At 34.6% G+C, this 13,667-nt stretch overlaps 1 protein-coding gene and 1 long non-coding RNA gene across 3 annotated transcripts in view; one reads left to right on the forward strand and one right to left on the reverse strand.

Annotated features, from left to right (window-relative positions):
- The window catches only part of LOC105509523, a 51,038-nt gene extending 38,786 nt beyond the window's left edge, over positions 1-12,252 (reverse strand). Inside the window, exons 1-2 of the long non-coding RNA XR_001001452.1 lie at positions 12,138-12,252; positions 8,260-8,312 (exon numbers count right to left, since the gene is read on the reverse strand). This is a non-coding gene — a long non-coding RNA (uncharacterized LOC105509523). The remainder of the gene's footprint in view (positions 1-8,259; positions 8,313-12,137) is intronic.
- PRKG1 (protein kinase, cGMP-dependent, type I) overlaps positions 1-12,689 on the forward strand; it is a 1,321,360-nt gene extending 1,308,671 nt beyond the window's left edge. For both annotated transcript variants that reach the window (XM_011938762.1, XM_011938761.1), the window contains exons 15-18: positions 5,011-5,133; positions 5,216-5,278; positions 6,533-6,599; positions 8,147-12,689. In XM_011938762.1, the coding sequence (XP_011794152.1) occupies positions 5,011-5,133; positions 5,216-5,278; positions 6,533-6,599; positions 8,147-8,245 (352 nt within the window). In that variant the 3' untranslated portion in view covers positions 8,246-12,689. The remainder of the gene's footprint in view (positions 1-5,010; positions 5,134-5,215; positions 5,279-6,532; positions 6,600-8,146) is intronic.
- The last annotated feature ends 978 nt before the right edge of the window (positions 12,690-13,667 follow it).

A 13,667-nucleotide genomic window follows, 5' to 3' on the forward strand; every position in this document is an offset into this window, starting at 1 on the left:
CTGTAAGAAATAATTAATAACAGAAAAACCCTTAATTCTTTACAGATTTCACAGGCTACAATATCTGACAGGAATATAATAAAACTTGGAATTAATAACAAAGATTTAAAATAAAAAGCCTAAATACTTGAAAATTTAAAAAACATTTTTCTAAATAACCTCAGGCACATAGAAATTATGGAATAGCGGCCGGGCGCGGTGGCTCAAGCCTGTAATCCCAGCACTTTGGGAGGCCTAGACGGGCGGATCACGAGGTCAGGAGATTGAGACCATCCTGGCTAACACGGTGAAACCCCGTCTCTACTAAAAATACAAAAACCTAGCCGGGCGAGGTGGCGGGCGCCTGTAGTCCCAGCTACTCAGGAGGCTGAGGCAAGAGAATGGCGTAAACCCGGGAGGCGGAGCTTGCAGTGAGCTGAGATCAGGCCACTGCACTCCAGTCCGGTCGACAGAGCGAGACTCTGCCTTAAAAAAAAAAAAAAAAAGAAAGAAATTATGGAATAGCAGAGCAGTGATAAAAACAAAGCACTATAAGTCACAATTTGTGTTGTATGGTCAAAACCGAACCTAATTTTTTTTGCCATAAATACATATATTGAAACATTATGATTAAAAATACCTAAACTTAATATCCATTTCAAGAAATAACAAGACAGAAACAATTTTGGTCAAAGACAATAGCATTAAAAAACCTTTACTTTTCTTTTTCTACCCAAAGAGATGATGGTGGTGGTGAAAGATGGTGACCAAGGTTTGGGGTAGGAGAAGGCAAGAATAAAACAAGTAGGATGATCTTTAGTTACAATTAAAGTTCCAACAAACACACCTGCCAAACACAGTGAAGTGTGGCATGTGACTAGGAATGATTCTTGGACTACAAGCATGACTCCAAAGTATTTTGGTCCTGAATGTCATATCTAATGATCTTCGATAGTAATAATAACATTTAGAGGATTGGCTGGACCTTGAAAAAGCAAACACTGTTCATGTAGAGACATAATTAAGTACTACAGAATGAAAAAGGAACTGAGGTGAAGGAAAACTCATACAAATCTACTAATTCTGCCTTTTAAGGCTTATAATGTTGGTCAATGAAGCAACAGGGAGTGAAAAAGGGGAGAGAGGCAGTGTAATCACATGATTTCGGAGAATGTGGTGGGGCTTCTGTATGAGCCACATGACCTCCCTGAATGCTTTAAATTGAGGGCAAAGGAAATACATGATCTGGTCATAAGGCAACAAAATGTAGTGAAGACTGGTGAATTTCTCATTGCTTCCTAACCTCTGATCTTCCCTGTTCTATTCTTCATGGTGGGTGGTCCAATCTAAGGATAAGTAATAGTCAGAAAGGGTCCCAGGGAAGCCAGTCCCTGCCCCTCTTACAACCCCAGTCCCCTTCCAAGCAAACACACCAACTCCTTTCTTACTGATTTTGCTCAAGGATCCATTTCCCCCACCAACTTAGGAAAAGATGAATTTATCTCCATTTTAGATTTTGATTCAGCTCTTATTCCAGTCACATGGCATTCCTCTGGTGATTGGCATTTATTGGACTGGGTACATAAATTAGAGGAACAATTTTAAAATACATTATTGGAGGAGAATTCTTTTTTTCTACAATAGCTACTCAGTAAATAATTACTGATGAATATAAGTCCCTATTTCCACTGGTAGACTTCCTATAACTATGAGGAGAAATGGCCATGATGAAACTAATACTGAGTATGGCAGAATGAAAAGCTGAAAAAACTTCAGGTATTTAAACCACTGATCCTACCAGGTCTAGAATTTGCCCTACCTCTGGAATGTGCTTTTGTAAGTTCAATATTTTCTTATTTTAATCAGTTTGAGCTGATGTTTTCCATTTATGTCAGCTGAAAGATGCAAAAGTAAAAGGAAGCTAAAGAACACACAAGAAAAATGAATCAAGGAAATACAGGAGGAAGTGTTCAGATAAACTCTTATCTATAATTTCTTTGAGGCTATCAAAAGCATGATCTCCCTAAAAAGTAACCTCTAAGATATTTGCCAGTGTTCATAAATGAGAAGACAAGTAACTAGCAGAGCTCAGGACTATTACATAACTGAAAGTCATGCTGTAAGTAACAGAAAATAAAATAGTAACAATTAAAAATGCAGCAAGGGAGATAGTAGACAGGCTTGGAAAAAATAATGAAAAAAGAAACAAATATAGATATGATTTCAGAAAGAGAATCTATTAGTCAAAGGAAATAGAAAAAAACATCAATTATGTGTATGAATAGAATATTACAAACAGGAGGAAAAACATCTTTAATTACATAATAGAAAATCCATGGCAGAAAGACTTGACTCAGTGTATCGTTTTGATCTGCAGTGACCATGGGGAAACTGACTCAGAATAATAACACCACAATATGTTAATGTGGTGAACTAATGAATTAAATTCATTAATAAGGAATAGTCTTATTGGCATCAAAGCCATAAAAACATGGCATGTGTGGTATTGGGAGTCAAGACAGTTAAAGTTCCAGTTGGCCTCAACCTTCTCTACAGCACCTTTAATGCCAAAAGATAGTATATCAAGAACTACGTAGTTCTGAGGGTCAGAGAAGGTATAACCCAAGTAAGTAATTTATGCTGAGTTAAGTTATTCTTCAAATACAAACACAACATATGAAGTGTGGACCCCAGGTCTTTCTCAAAAACACTACCGTTCAATCAAGTCAACAAAAAGATGAATCAAAATAAGGCATTCGAGAATAGAGAAACTAGTAAAAAGATTGATGATGAGCTTTGGGTCTCATTAATTAGAACTGATCAATTATTAAATCAAATAATTTAAATTTGAGTAACTGAACAGAATGTAAACATTGTAGTGTTTGGCAATCTTAAAATAACACTAAAACCAACAAACATTAAGGTAGGAGGGAAAGCAGGTGTAACTATAGGTATAGTTATTTCTCATCATTAATAATTAGTAATCTTACATATATTTTATAGTTAAAATATGTCATTAGAGAAATCTCTAAACTCAGTTTGAACTTGTTTTTAATTTTAGAGAAATATTTAAGGAATTAATATTGGCTAAGGAGCACACATATTTGAAATTTAGCATTTCTTTTCATTTTACTCCTCAGTTTAACTAAAGTAAAATTAAATCAAATATTTTTTAATTAAAAAATATGCATAATATAATCCTTTGTGTCTACAAGCTACAGAGAAATCTATGAAATTATGTTTATCAAATGTAGGTCATTCTGAATATTTTGAGGTTTTGGATGACTTTCTTCTAAATAATTTTGTTTTCTATATTGAATGAATATTAGACTAACATGCATCACATAAAAACCACAAATACCATATTTAATAATTGATTTTAGTTGTCTAAGATAAGCAAGTAAATATAAAAGCAAAATAAATAGAAAGGCAAAACCATAAATTAGAAATCATTGCCAAAATTTGGCTCCTCCTCATTTTTTAAAGTAAAAATGAAAATTGGCATGTTAAGAGATTAAAGATAATATTCAACCATAGAATCACGTAAAAAGAAAATTTTTAAGTTCTAAGAGAATACTAAATAGATTTGCATGTTTATACATTTTTTAAGTGATTTAAAATTAATAGGCAATTACTAGCTAATGACATATTAAAGTAAATAGCACTTTTCACAGAAAATCAAGGCAGAATCCATCACAGCCCTTAACACAGGTAAATCTGCTACTCCTTGCTTTGAATTACTCATTAGACTGCTTGATAAAAAGAAATAGTTTGAACTGCTCTTAATAAACATGAAGGGCAAAAAATAATAATAATTCAGATTTCTTCCCCAAAGACACACAAAACTTGTATTAAAGAGAATAATTAAATTTCCAAATAAATCATTCGTCAAGGTGTATCATCATCTCCCCTCTGAACTGTGAGAAATTTAAAGGAAAGACCTGACTTTAGTCATCTTTGTACTCACTGAAGCTGCCACAAACCACATTTCAAGAATGGATAGGTTTACAAAAAAAAAAAAAAAAATTCAACAGATCTGGCTCATGAGGGCTGGGGCTTTACAGCCTTGCTGGCAAAGAGGATGCCTAGTGTTAAGTTATTTAATGAGGTCCTCTGAGCAGAGAGAAAAGGATAAGAGGAGTACTATTCTATAGAAACATTAGAGCAATAAATATTTATTGACCCCTTAGAATGTACGTCCTGCAAACTCTACTCAACTCTGGGAATACCAGCAGAAAACAAACTTCTGGAAGGGAAGACAGACATAAAATAAATAATCACACAAATGAAAAGATAATTACAAAGTACAGTAAATGGCATAAGGGTGCTCTACAAGTGTAACAGGGACTCTAATTTAGATTAAACTTTAAATTAGAGCATGAAATTAGATTGTTAGGTTACGTGGGTTGATATAGGTTATGTAATTGGTTGTAATAGGTTGACCAGAGTAGGCCTTTTTGGAAACAACATAACACTTATACTGAAACTTGATAAAGTGAGGCATTGGCCAGATGAATGTGGGAAGAACCTTCCAGGCCAAATAAATAACACCATGAGGTAGGAAAGTGCTCAGCATTTCAGTGGAACAGAGAAAAGGCTATTGTTTCTGAATCCCATTGAGTGAGGGTGGTAATGGCATGAGATGGGGTAGTATCATTAGTGTTCCTGTGGCCCCTCCTAATGATGTTGGACTTCATCTCAAGTATAATGAATGAGTCAGTAAGTGTGGAAAAGGTCAGAGAGTGAAAGAAGTATCTTGAATGACCAAGGACAGCATGAGGGCTTAGCCTCCAGCACTGAAAAGAAATCAGGAAAACAGCAGATAAACTTGACCCATTTCTGATTTTGCTAAGCAATTTACTTGGAAGGGCTTCCACAATGTTTTGCTATTAATCTACTTTCATTCCATTGTCACTATTAATCTAAGCCCCCCAATATGAATTGATGTCATCTGTGGAGTTTATAGCAATTCAAATGTTGTCATGTAGGAAATAAAAGTAATATCTCTTGTCATGTCTCTCATTCTTGCAGCCCACCTTTCTCAGGCCCAGATCCTATGAAAACCTATAACATCATATTGAGGGGGATTGACATGATAGAATTTCCAAAGAAGATTGCCAAAAATGCTGCTAATTTAATTAAAAAACTATGCAGGCAAGTATTTCAACCACATTATTTTTGAAAAGATCATAATGTGAAAAAAATAGATTTAATAAAACCATTATTTTATTTTTAGGGACAATCCATCAGAAAGATTAGGGAATTTGAAAAATGGAGTAAAAGACATTCAAAAGCACAAGTAAGTGTTCTTTCCTTATAATTTTAGGTTTCAGAGTTCTGAACACCTGACGTCATTTCCCCAGGGTGTTGCTTTTTAAGTTACTGGTGTAAAACTAGTATAATTAGCCTATAGGAACATCCAAAGACAGTGTATGAATTAGTTAGGCTTTTAAATGCCTTTCTAGTTGTGATTATGAAACTTTACTGATATTTATCTGACAACCCTGTAACATAAGAAACTGAATTCACTGAACTCAGTTTCTTACAACACATACCAACTAACATTTTTCTCCTCTCTGGCACAAGGAGAAAATGTGTATTTTAAATTTGGGGATTCTATTCTCTACTACAGTATTACAAACAAAAGTGCCCTACTGTATCTTACCGGATTTCCTAAAGACAAAATATATTTTTTCAAGCATTTCCTAATTAGATGTTATAACAAGAGAAAAACGTAAGCACAGAATACAGTGTTTTTTAAACAATAGCAACATGTTAAATATGAGATCTTTCCTATGTTGATTGGATGTTCTAAAGCTAAACAAATTGGTTTTTCTCTATTTGTTTGTGTAACACTGACAGGAAATTCACATCCTTATCAAAGAAACATGTTTACTAAAATACCTCTGAATATCTGAAAAGCCTGCTAAGAATTTGTTGTAAGCATTTGCTAATGGGGAAACCCTTCAAAGACAAAAGAAAACAAACAAGCAAAAACTTTAGTCTTTTTTGGTCCTTATTTTCACAGAAAAACTGTACACAAAATACCTTTATTCTTCATTAAAAAAGGGAAAAAAGGAGGAAAACGGGACATGTAGAGACTACTACAATGAGTGAAAAGGTTAACTAGCTGACATTGTGCACTGAATCAGTGGCAAAAATGGAAAGTTAATTTTCTATCCTGACTTTTCATGTCCTGGTTCTACCTCCTTAAAATAAAATATCCTGTAAGACACAGAGCCAGATACATTATGACATTTATTAAATTATCATTATAGTGTAGGAACAAGGTCATAGAGACATTACGACTGAATTACAAGGAAAAAGTGTTGCATGTTAATTGGTGTTTAAAATTTGACAGTTATACTTTTAAAAATATGTATTTCATAAAATAAACTAATTGGAAAAACATATGCAATTCAATAGAAAACATTTTTGTCACATGAAAATGTTTGCCTAACTGCTTCCCATTAGCCATGGACATTGTATACATTGCAACAAGAAGGTTTTAGCTGGCATAAAATGTCTTTATCAATGTTTTTTCCTTTCCTAGATGGTTTGAGGGCTTTAACTGGGAAGGCTTAAGAAAAGGTACCTTGACACCTCCTATAATACCAAGTGTAAGTAGACTTTCCAGCTTATAATTGTGTGAGACACTTGATAGTGTTTATGTCAGTCAACAATGATCTGTTATTTTTTTTTTTTTGAGGCGGAGTCTCGCTCCGTCCCCCAGAGCGGAGTGCAGTGGCCGGATCTCAGCTCACTGCAAGCTCCGCCTCCCTGGTTTGCGCCATTCTCCTGCCTCAGCCTCCCGAGTAGCTGGGACTACAGGCGCCCGCCACCGCGCCCGGCTAGTTTTTTTGTATTTTTTAGTAGAGACGGGGTTTCACCATGTTAGCCAGGATGGTCTCGATGTCCTGACCTCGTGATCCGCCCGTCTCGGCCTCCCAAAGTGCTGGGATTACAGGCTTGAGCCACCGCGCCCGGCCCGATCTGTTATTTTTAAAGTTTAATCTATGATTAGGTTAAACAAACTCTAGGAAAAATGTCACATTAAAATAATGACATATTCTAAAATCCAAGCTTGAAAGCAGATACAATTGGGGATAGTTGCTGTAATTGTGTTTTACTTTTATCTTTTTTAACTATTCATTTTAAATCAAGTTTCCCTCATTTATGAACATAAGTTAATTTTTAGTATGGGAAATGTTCAAAAGATAGAAACGCAGACAAAAATATATAGGTGAAAGGATCACTTGAGGCCAGGAGTTCAAGAATTCAAGACCAGCCAGCCTGGACAACATAGTGAGACTCTATCTCTCCAAAGAAAAAGAAAAGAAAATATTAACCAGGTATGCTGATGTGCACCTATAGTCCTAACTACTCAGGCTGGAGCAGGAGGATCACTTGAGCCCAGGAATTTGAGGTGACAGTGAGCTGTGATTGCATCACTATATTTCAGTTTGGGTGACAGAGTGGAAAGTCCCTGTCTCTAAAAAAAAGAATAAAATAAAATAACACTTTTTCAAAGAGTCTTTACATAATCATTTTGTTTGTTTGTTTGTTTGTTTGTTTTTGAGATGGAGTCTTACTCTGTCACCCAGGCTGGAGTGCAGTGGCGTGATCTCAGCTCAGTACAACCCCCACCTCCTGAGTTCAAGCAATTCTCCTGCCTCAGCCTCCTGAGTAGTTGGGAATTACAGGCACTCACCACAATGCCCAGCTAATTTTGGTATTTTTAGTAGACAGAGTTTCACCATGTTAGTCAGGCTGGTCTTGAATTCCTGACCTCAAGTGATCCTCCCACCTCGGCCTACCAAGTGTTGGGATTACAGGCGTGAGTCACCACGCTGGGCCTATATGATTACTCTTAGACTTCTGTGGCATCTTTGTTTCCATAGCTCTAGCCAAAATTTATTATATAGAAAGATTTTTGTGATTATTTGTTGTAATCATACAATTTATTACTCACAAGGGTATAAACTCTCTGAGGATAAGGACCATGTCTATTTGTACTCACCAGTGTGACCCTCAATACCTGCTACATAGTAGATACTCAACAAAACAGTCACTAATAGGGGATAAATACAGAATGCACTTAAAAATTCCAGCTTGGAATTCCACTAAAACAAAAATCCACTAAAACAAAACTGTCCATTTTTTACAGGTTGCATCACCCACAGATACAAGCAATTTTGACAGTTTCCCTGAGGACAACGATGAACCACCACCTGATGACAACTCAGGATGGGACATAGACTTCTAATGTATTTCTCTTACCTGCTTCTGCCTTGCTGAAGACAGCTTTTTCTGAGACACAGCTGCCAGCAAACCTGAGGGAAAGAGAGAAGATTAGTGCTCGGGGTCACCATGATGCCTTTGATCGATGCTGCTCCAGTAACTACAGTGGCATTAGGACTTATTGCTTAGATGACAATAGTGCTCTTTACATGTTTTCTGTTTGAACCTAAAATAGCAGTTGACATGGTGGTCCTGAAGCAAAGCCTTTCATCAGTAAAGAGATGTTTTCTATTGTTGCAATGACCTTGCTTTGCTCTGATTATAATTTGAAAGACTGTAGGAAACACTTCAATCTAGTATAGGAGTCTGTACCTTGCTAGAATATTCAAAAAGACTAAAGAATAATATATTGGGTACAATAGATTACTATGGTACAGAAACTGGGCTATTCCCTTTCTTCAAGTGAAGGCTGTGGGATCTATTACTGCAGGCCGGTGTATATACCATACAAAAGAGGACCACACATCTGTTGGTCACAGAGTTCATGTCACACCAGTGCTAGAAGTTTCATGATTTTATTTCCCAGCAGTGCTGATGACAAGACTGAATGTTACCTTTTCTTTCCGACAGATTTTAAAAAAATGATATGATAAAAGCACAACTGCTATAGATTCTGCTGAGACCTCTCATAGTAGGTATATATATGTTTTCACAGAGGACTGAAAAATAATGCATGATATATTTTTTTTTGATAAATTGGCATGATAGAGTGGGGGAAAAAAGCAATTCACAAAATCATTTCATATTTTTTAAAATATTGTGCTTAAAGATGGTCCTGGAAGTAAATGACTAGCAGCCAATTGGTTTTACCTAACATACCCTCAAACTGAGGCTTAAAGTATTCCCTTTTATAAAAATAAACCCTTGGGGTGGGGTGGAATGGGGAGGGATTAAAATTCATCCAAAAAATAAATAAAAACTATATAGGTGCTATGTATATCTTTCATCTGTAAATGTCAGTGTCTGAACAGACAACACAAATTCAAATCATTATATGTGTAGCCAGAAACTCAAGCATTTTCACTAAAGTTATTAAACCAAACTCCTGTCCAATTTCACTTATACAACATAGTCAGTCTAGTGTTGAGAGACAAAGGTGATCATAAACCTATTTGAACTAGCTTCTTGTCTTAGGCCTGAACCAAAAAACAGACAACAAACAAAAAACAGGAATGAAAAACAAAAATAAAAGAAGTAGAAAAGACAAAGAAAGAAGCCCAAAGTCAAAGTTAAGATTTACAGGTTTACGAGACCAGGAACATTACTTATTTGAGGTCAGAGAACAAAACAAGAACCTGGCCAGGTGTTGATTTCCTTTTCTGTGAATTAGCTGAGTCCGTAAACTTAGGTCTAAGTAAGAAAGGAGTACGGAGGAAAACAGGAACCTGATTTTTAAAAAAATAAATTTTAAATAGAACAGAATTCCTACAATTCTGCAATTTCATACTACCTAAAAAAGACTAGATTTGACAATGTCAAGCGGATTTACTTTATTCACATGGAGAAAAGAATCCACAAATTAAACTGAGTCCTTCACTGGCAGGCCAGTTGACTATTATTAGCTGTCATAAGTAACTCAGCCATTTGGAAGCATTTCCTGGACAAAATTGCATTATACCTATGAAGAAAAATATAGAAGCTTTCAAGCTGTCATTCTGTTTTGGCACTGTGTGTGAATTTGGTATATTAAATTGAGGCTTGCTTTTTTTTCAGTAGAGTTTTCTTTTTAATCAATCAAATGCCTACATTTCTGGAAGAAAAAGTCCAATTAGATCATTACACCTTAACTAAGAAGGCAAGTATTATAAATTTTGCTTGAATTGTTCTTACTCAGAACTATCTTAGAATATATCTTATGAAGATATAATATTCTCAAAATTTTGGAGGATAAAATGAAAAGGGAATAAACTTCAAGTAAAATTTTAATCCTAAAATATTATTGTTATTCTTGTGTTTCTGGGGTTTTCCCTCTCTTACAATTTCTCCAAATTGGTCTATTCCCCAAGATATCCACTGTTTTCTACAGATTTTAGAATATAAAATTAAACATATCAACTTAAAATCTAGCTATGAATGTTATTCCAAGAGTTTTATATTTTTAATTGGCTTTTTAAAAATATATGATTCCAACATTATAGTGAATGTTCAGTAAATTTTGTTGAAAGATAATGTGGTTTAGGCATGCTAAAGAGTTGCTAGAATACTAAATTCACCTTGTTATTTGGAAAGAGAATCTGCTTCTGTAACTTTTTAAAAATCTGCAAAGTCCCAGAGATGAGCACTTACTATGGATTTTGGAACTATGGTTCAAGTCTAAGACAACCAATATAAATACGTTCAATGGAGAAGGAAGAAGTAGCATTCAGCACAATGTAACTGTAGATTGTTTCTTCCACTTGTTACTGCATCTTTGTTCATTGCACCCATAGCATTGCATTTGATGTCTGAAGCAATCATCACAAAATAAAGGTAAACTACATCTTCCAAGATGTACCAACAGAAAACATTCATCTAATTTTCAACATTGAATTTCTAGGATTTAAATCTTGTCTTAATGAAGACTCTAGGGCTAACATTCATGGTCAGTTCCATAAAGTGCATCTCACTCTATTTCTGAATTTTTCACAACCCCTCTATTTTGTTACACTAAAGAACATCTGCATAAGTTAGAATAGTGCCAACTTGTTTGATTTGTTATATGATTTTCTTGTTAATGTGTTGAGTATGGGAAATAAGGGCTTTCTGTGTGTCTTGACTCGCAGGAAAACTGAAACTGCCAAGGGAAACAACATTAAAATAACTGAGATAGATTGAATACATTTGAAAAAATAATTTCTGGAAAAATGCTATACATGATTTTTATGTTTATATCTTCTTTCTTATTAAGATATGAATCAGATCCATATGGCATTCAAAACAAATTTATTCTGATTATATTCTTTACAAGTCATAATTTTTACCTAAAATTGTGGAATATGCATGTGAATTACACATGTGTAGTAATAAACTCAACTATTGAATTTTTTCTGTTTCATTTCTAAATTACTGAACTGATGGTAAACAAATTTAATGAAGTCAGCTACCATATTGAAAATAAGGATATTAGAACTGATTTCATACAATAGAGGTGATCTGTGCATTATCCATAACAACTTTTTCTTTCACAATAGGACCACAGACAAATATTTATGTAAATAGATATTTTTGTGTGATATTTTGTGGTACATATAACTTTTTTTAGTGTTTCACAGCATTATTATTTCATTTTATTTGTATTAAATAATGTTTTTAGGTCTGAGTAGACTTGAATTAATGTCATAATTGTCAGTATTATTGAAAATTATGTCAGCTGTACTGTTATTCATCTGTCCCATAGTTTAGAACATGACCTGGCTATCTGGCATTGTTGCAAGTGCCTTAAATTCATGGCATCCTATTAAAAAAACAAATTTGGTGTTATGCTGCATGACAAAGACAAACACACCTCAAAATGTTGTCCTTTCTTAGCTTGCTGCGTTTTACAGTTCTTTCTGCTAACAATTTATAAGCCTTTATTATATAATATTGATGAATTACAGAAATGATGAAGTTGTTCTCTTATTTCTGTTAAATGTACCAGAGCTGTGTATCTGTTAATGAGATACAGCGTCATTTCTGTGAAATGTATAAATGTATGTGCAGGTCAAATTAATATATGACATTCTATCAGTCTGTATACAGGTATTCCTGTTTTGCTAAGCTGTGCAGATTCTGTAAAAATAAATTAGTGCAGTCAAGTTCTAACATATCTCATTTTATAGACTCCATTGACAATGGTCCAACCCAAAAGAAAAATTGGAAATGACTGCTAACCACACCTCGTTATGATACCAATGATGAAAAAGTCACTTGGTGCACCTCTCAACAAAACAGGATGCTTTCTCTGAGTTCTTGTATATGCAAATCATTTATGAGGCAAGTTTTCAACAGACCTAGAAAGCAAAACATTGAAAGTGTGTTGTTAGCCCTCCTCTCTGCCCCTGCATCAACAGACAGAGCTCTGGGACCTTGGCAATGACTCAGAGGTTGGGGCTTTCTGAGTAAAGGGACATTTCTTTAAGCATCATCTATCAAATTTATTTCAATGTATGGTGTTTTTACAACTGGTCTGTTCTTTTGTATTCTTACAGCTATGGTTATTTGATTGTCCTCTTACAATTTGTTCTACATGAAAGAGTTCTTTGTTAGTCAGAATGCAACAAACTGTCATCAAATGGTCATTGACCACTTGCACTCTTTTGATGTAGATTAAAAACTTTTTCATAAACTTAACCTGCTTTGATTTGCTCTGTATTTTTCCTGCAGCTGTAATTGCTGAGTGCCTGTTGTATACTTTATAGAGTTGAAATAAAAAAATAATTACTTTTGAATTTAGTTGACGTTTAATTCCAGATAAGTTTCCAAGAATAGAATTGGTATATCATCCCAGATGAAATACCAGGTAGTGCTGTTATAGAATGTCACTATAACAAAGTATGAAATACCTATAATCCAAGCATTCTTCATGAAATAATATACTATATTGTAATCTAATATAAAACTAATTCAACAAATTGGTTTTAAAGAATTCATAGGAATAATGTTGGGCCATCCAGTGTGAAAAGCAAAGTGAATACAGATATTTACACAAACTCAGAAATTAGCAGATTTCTGAGCACGACCAACACACAGTCCTTTTTTGGGCTATCCCTAGTCAAACTCTGTACTAGGCAAAACAATCAAAGGGACAATTCTTGTATATTACTACATCCTAGGAGGAAATGATTTCATATGAAGAGCAACTTCATGAGTCTTTGTCCAAGGATAATTCACCTGATTCCTTGGCTTTACCATATGCACAAATAAGAAAAATTTGGGGAACAATATGATTACAACGAATTCAACTCTCCAAAGCCTGTTAAATATATTCTTTCTACATCTGCTATGTTCTTCTCTGCAGTAAATGATGCACACATTAAAACTGTCTGCAGCATGAAGATCCTCTCAATTACATTGTTTTTGTCTTTTTGATCTCACATTGCCGGTGACAGTGAGTTGAAAACCCTTGTTTGATGTAAACTAGAAATTCAGTCCAGTGAACTTTTTCAGATAAAGCCAAAAAAAAAAAAAAAAAACTTGAAAAAATGCTATGTCACAATTGCACATCCAGTAATTTCATTTCTTCTGCAAACAGAACTGTAATATAAGCTTTTAACATCCATCCTTTAAGTTATGCGATTTTTCATACCCTTAATCTAAGAATGTTCTTCTTGATTGTGAAAGTTTTTTTTATATTAATTGCACAGTTTTGGGAGGAGCATGTAGATCAACACAATCATTAGAAGGATGGGGAGGAGGAGGCGTCAGTG

The sequence above is a fragment of the Colobus angolensis genome, unplaced genomic scaffold, assembly GCF_000951035.1.
Source record: "Colobus angolensis palliatus isolate OR3802 unplaced genomic scaffold, Cang.pa_1.0 Scaffold177, whole genome shotgun sequence".
Lineage (NCBI taxonomy): Eukaryota > Metazoa > Chordata > Mammalia > Primates > Cercopithecidae > Colobus > Colobus angolensis.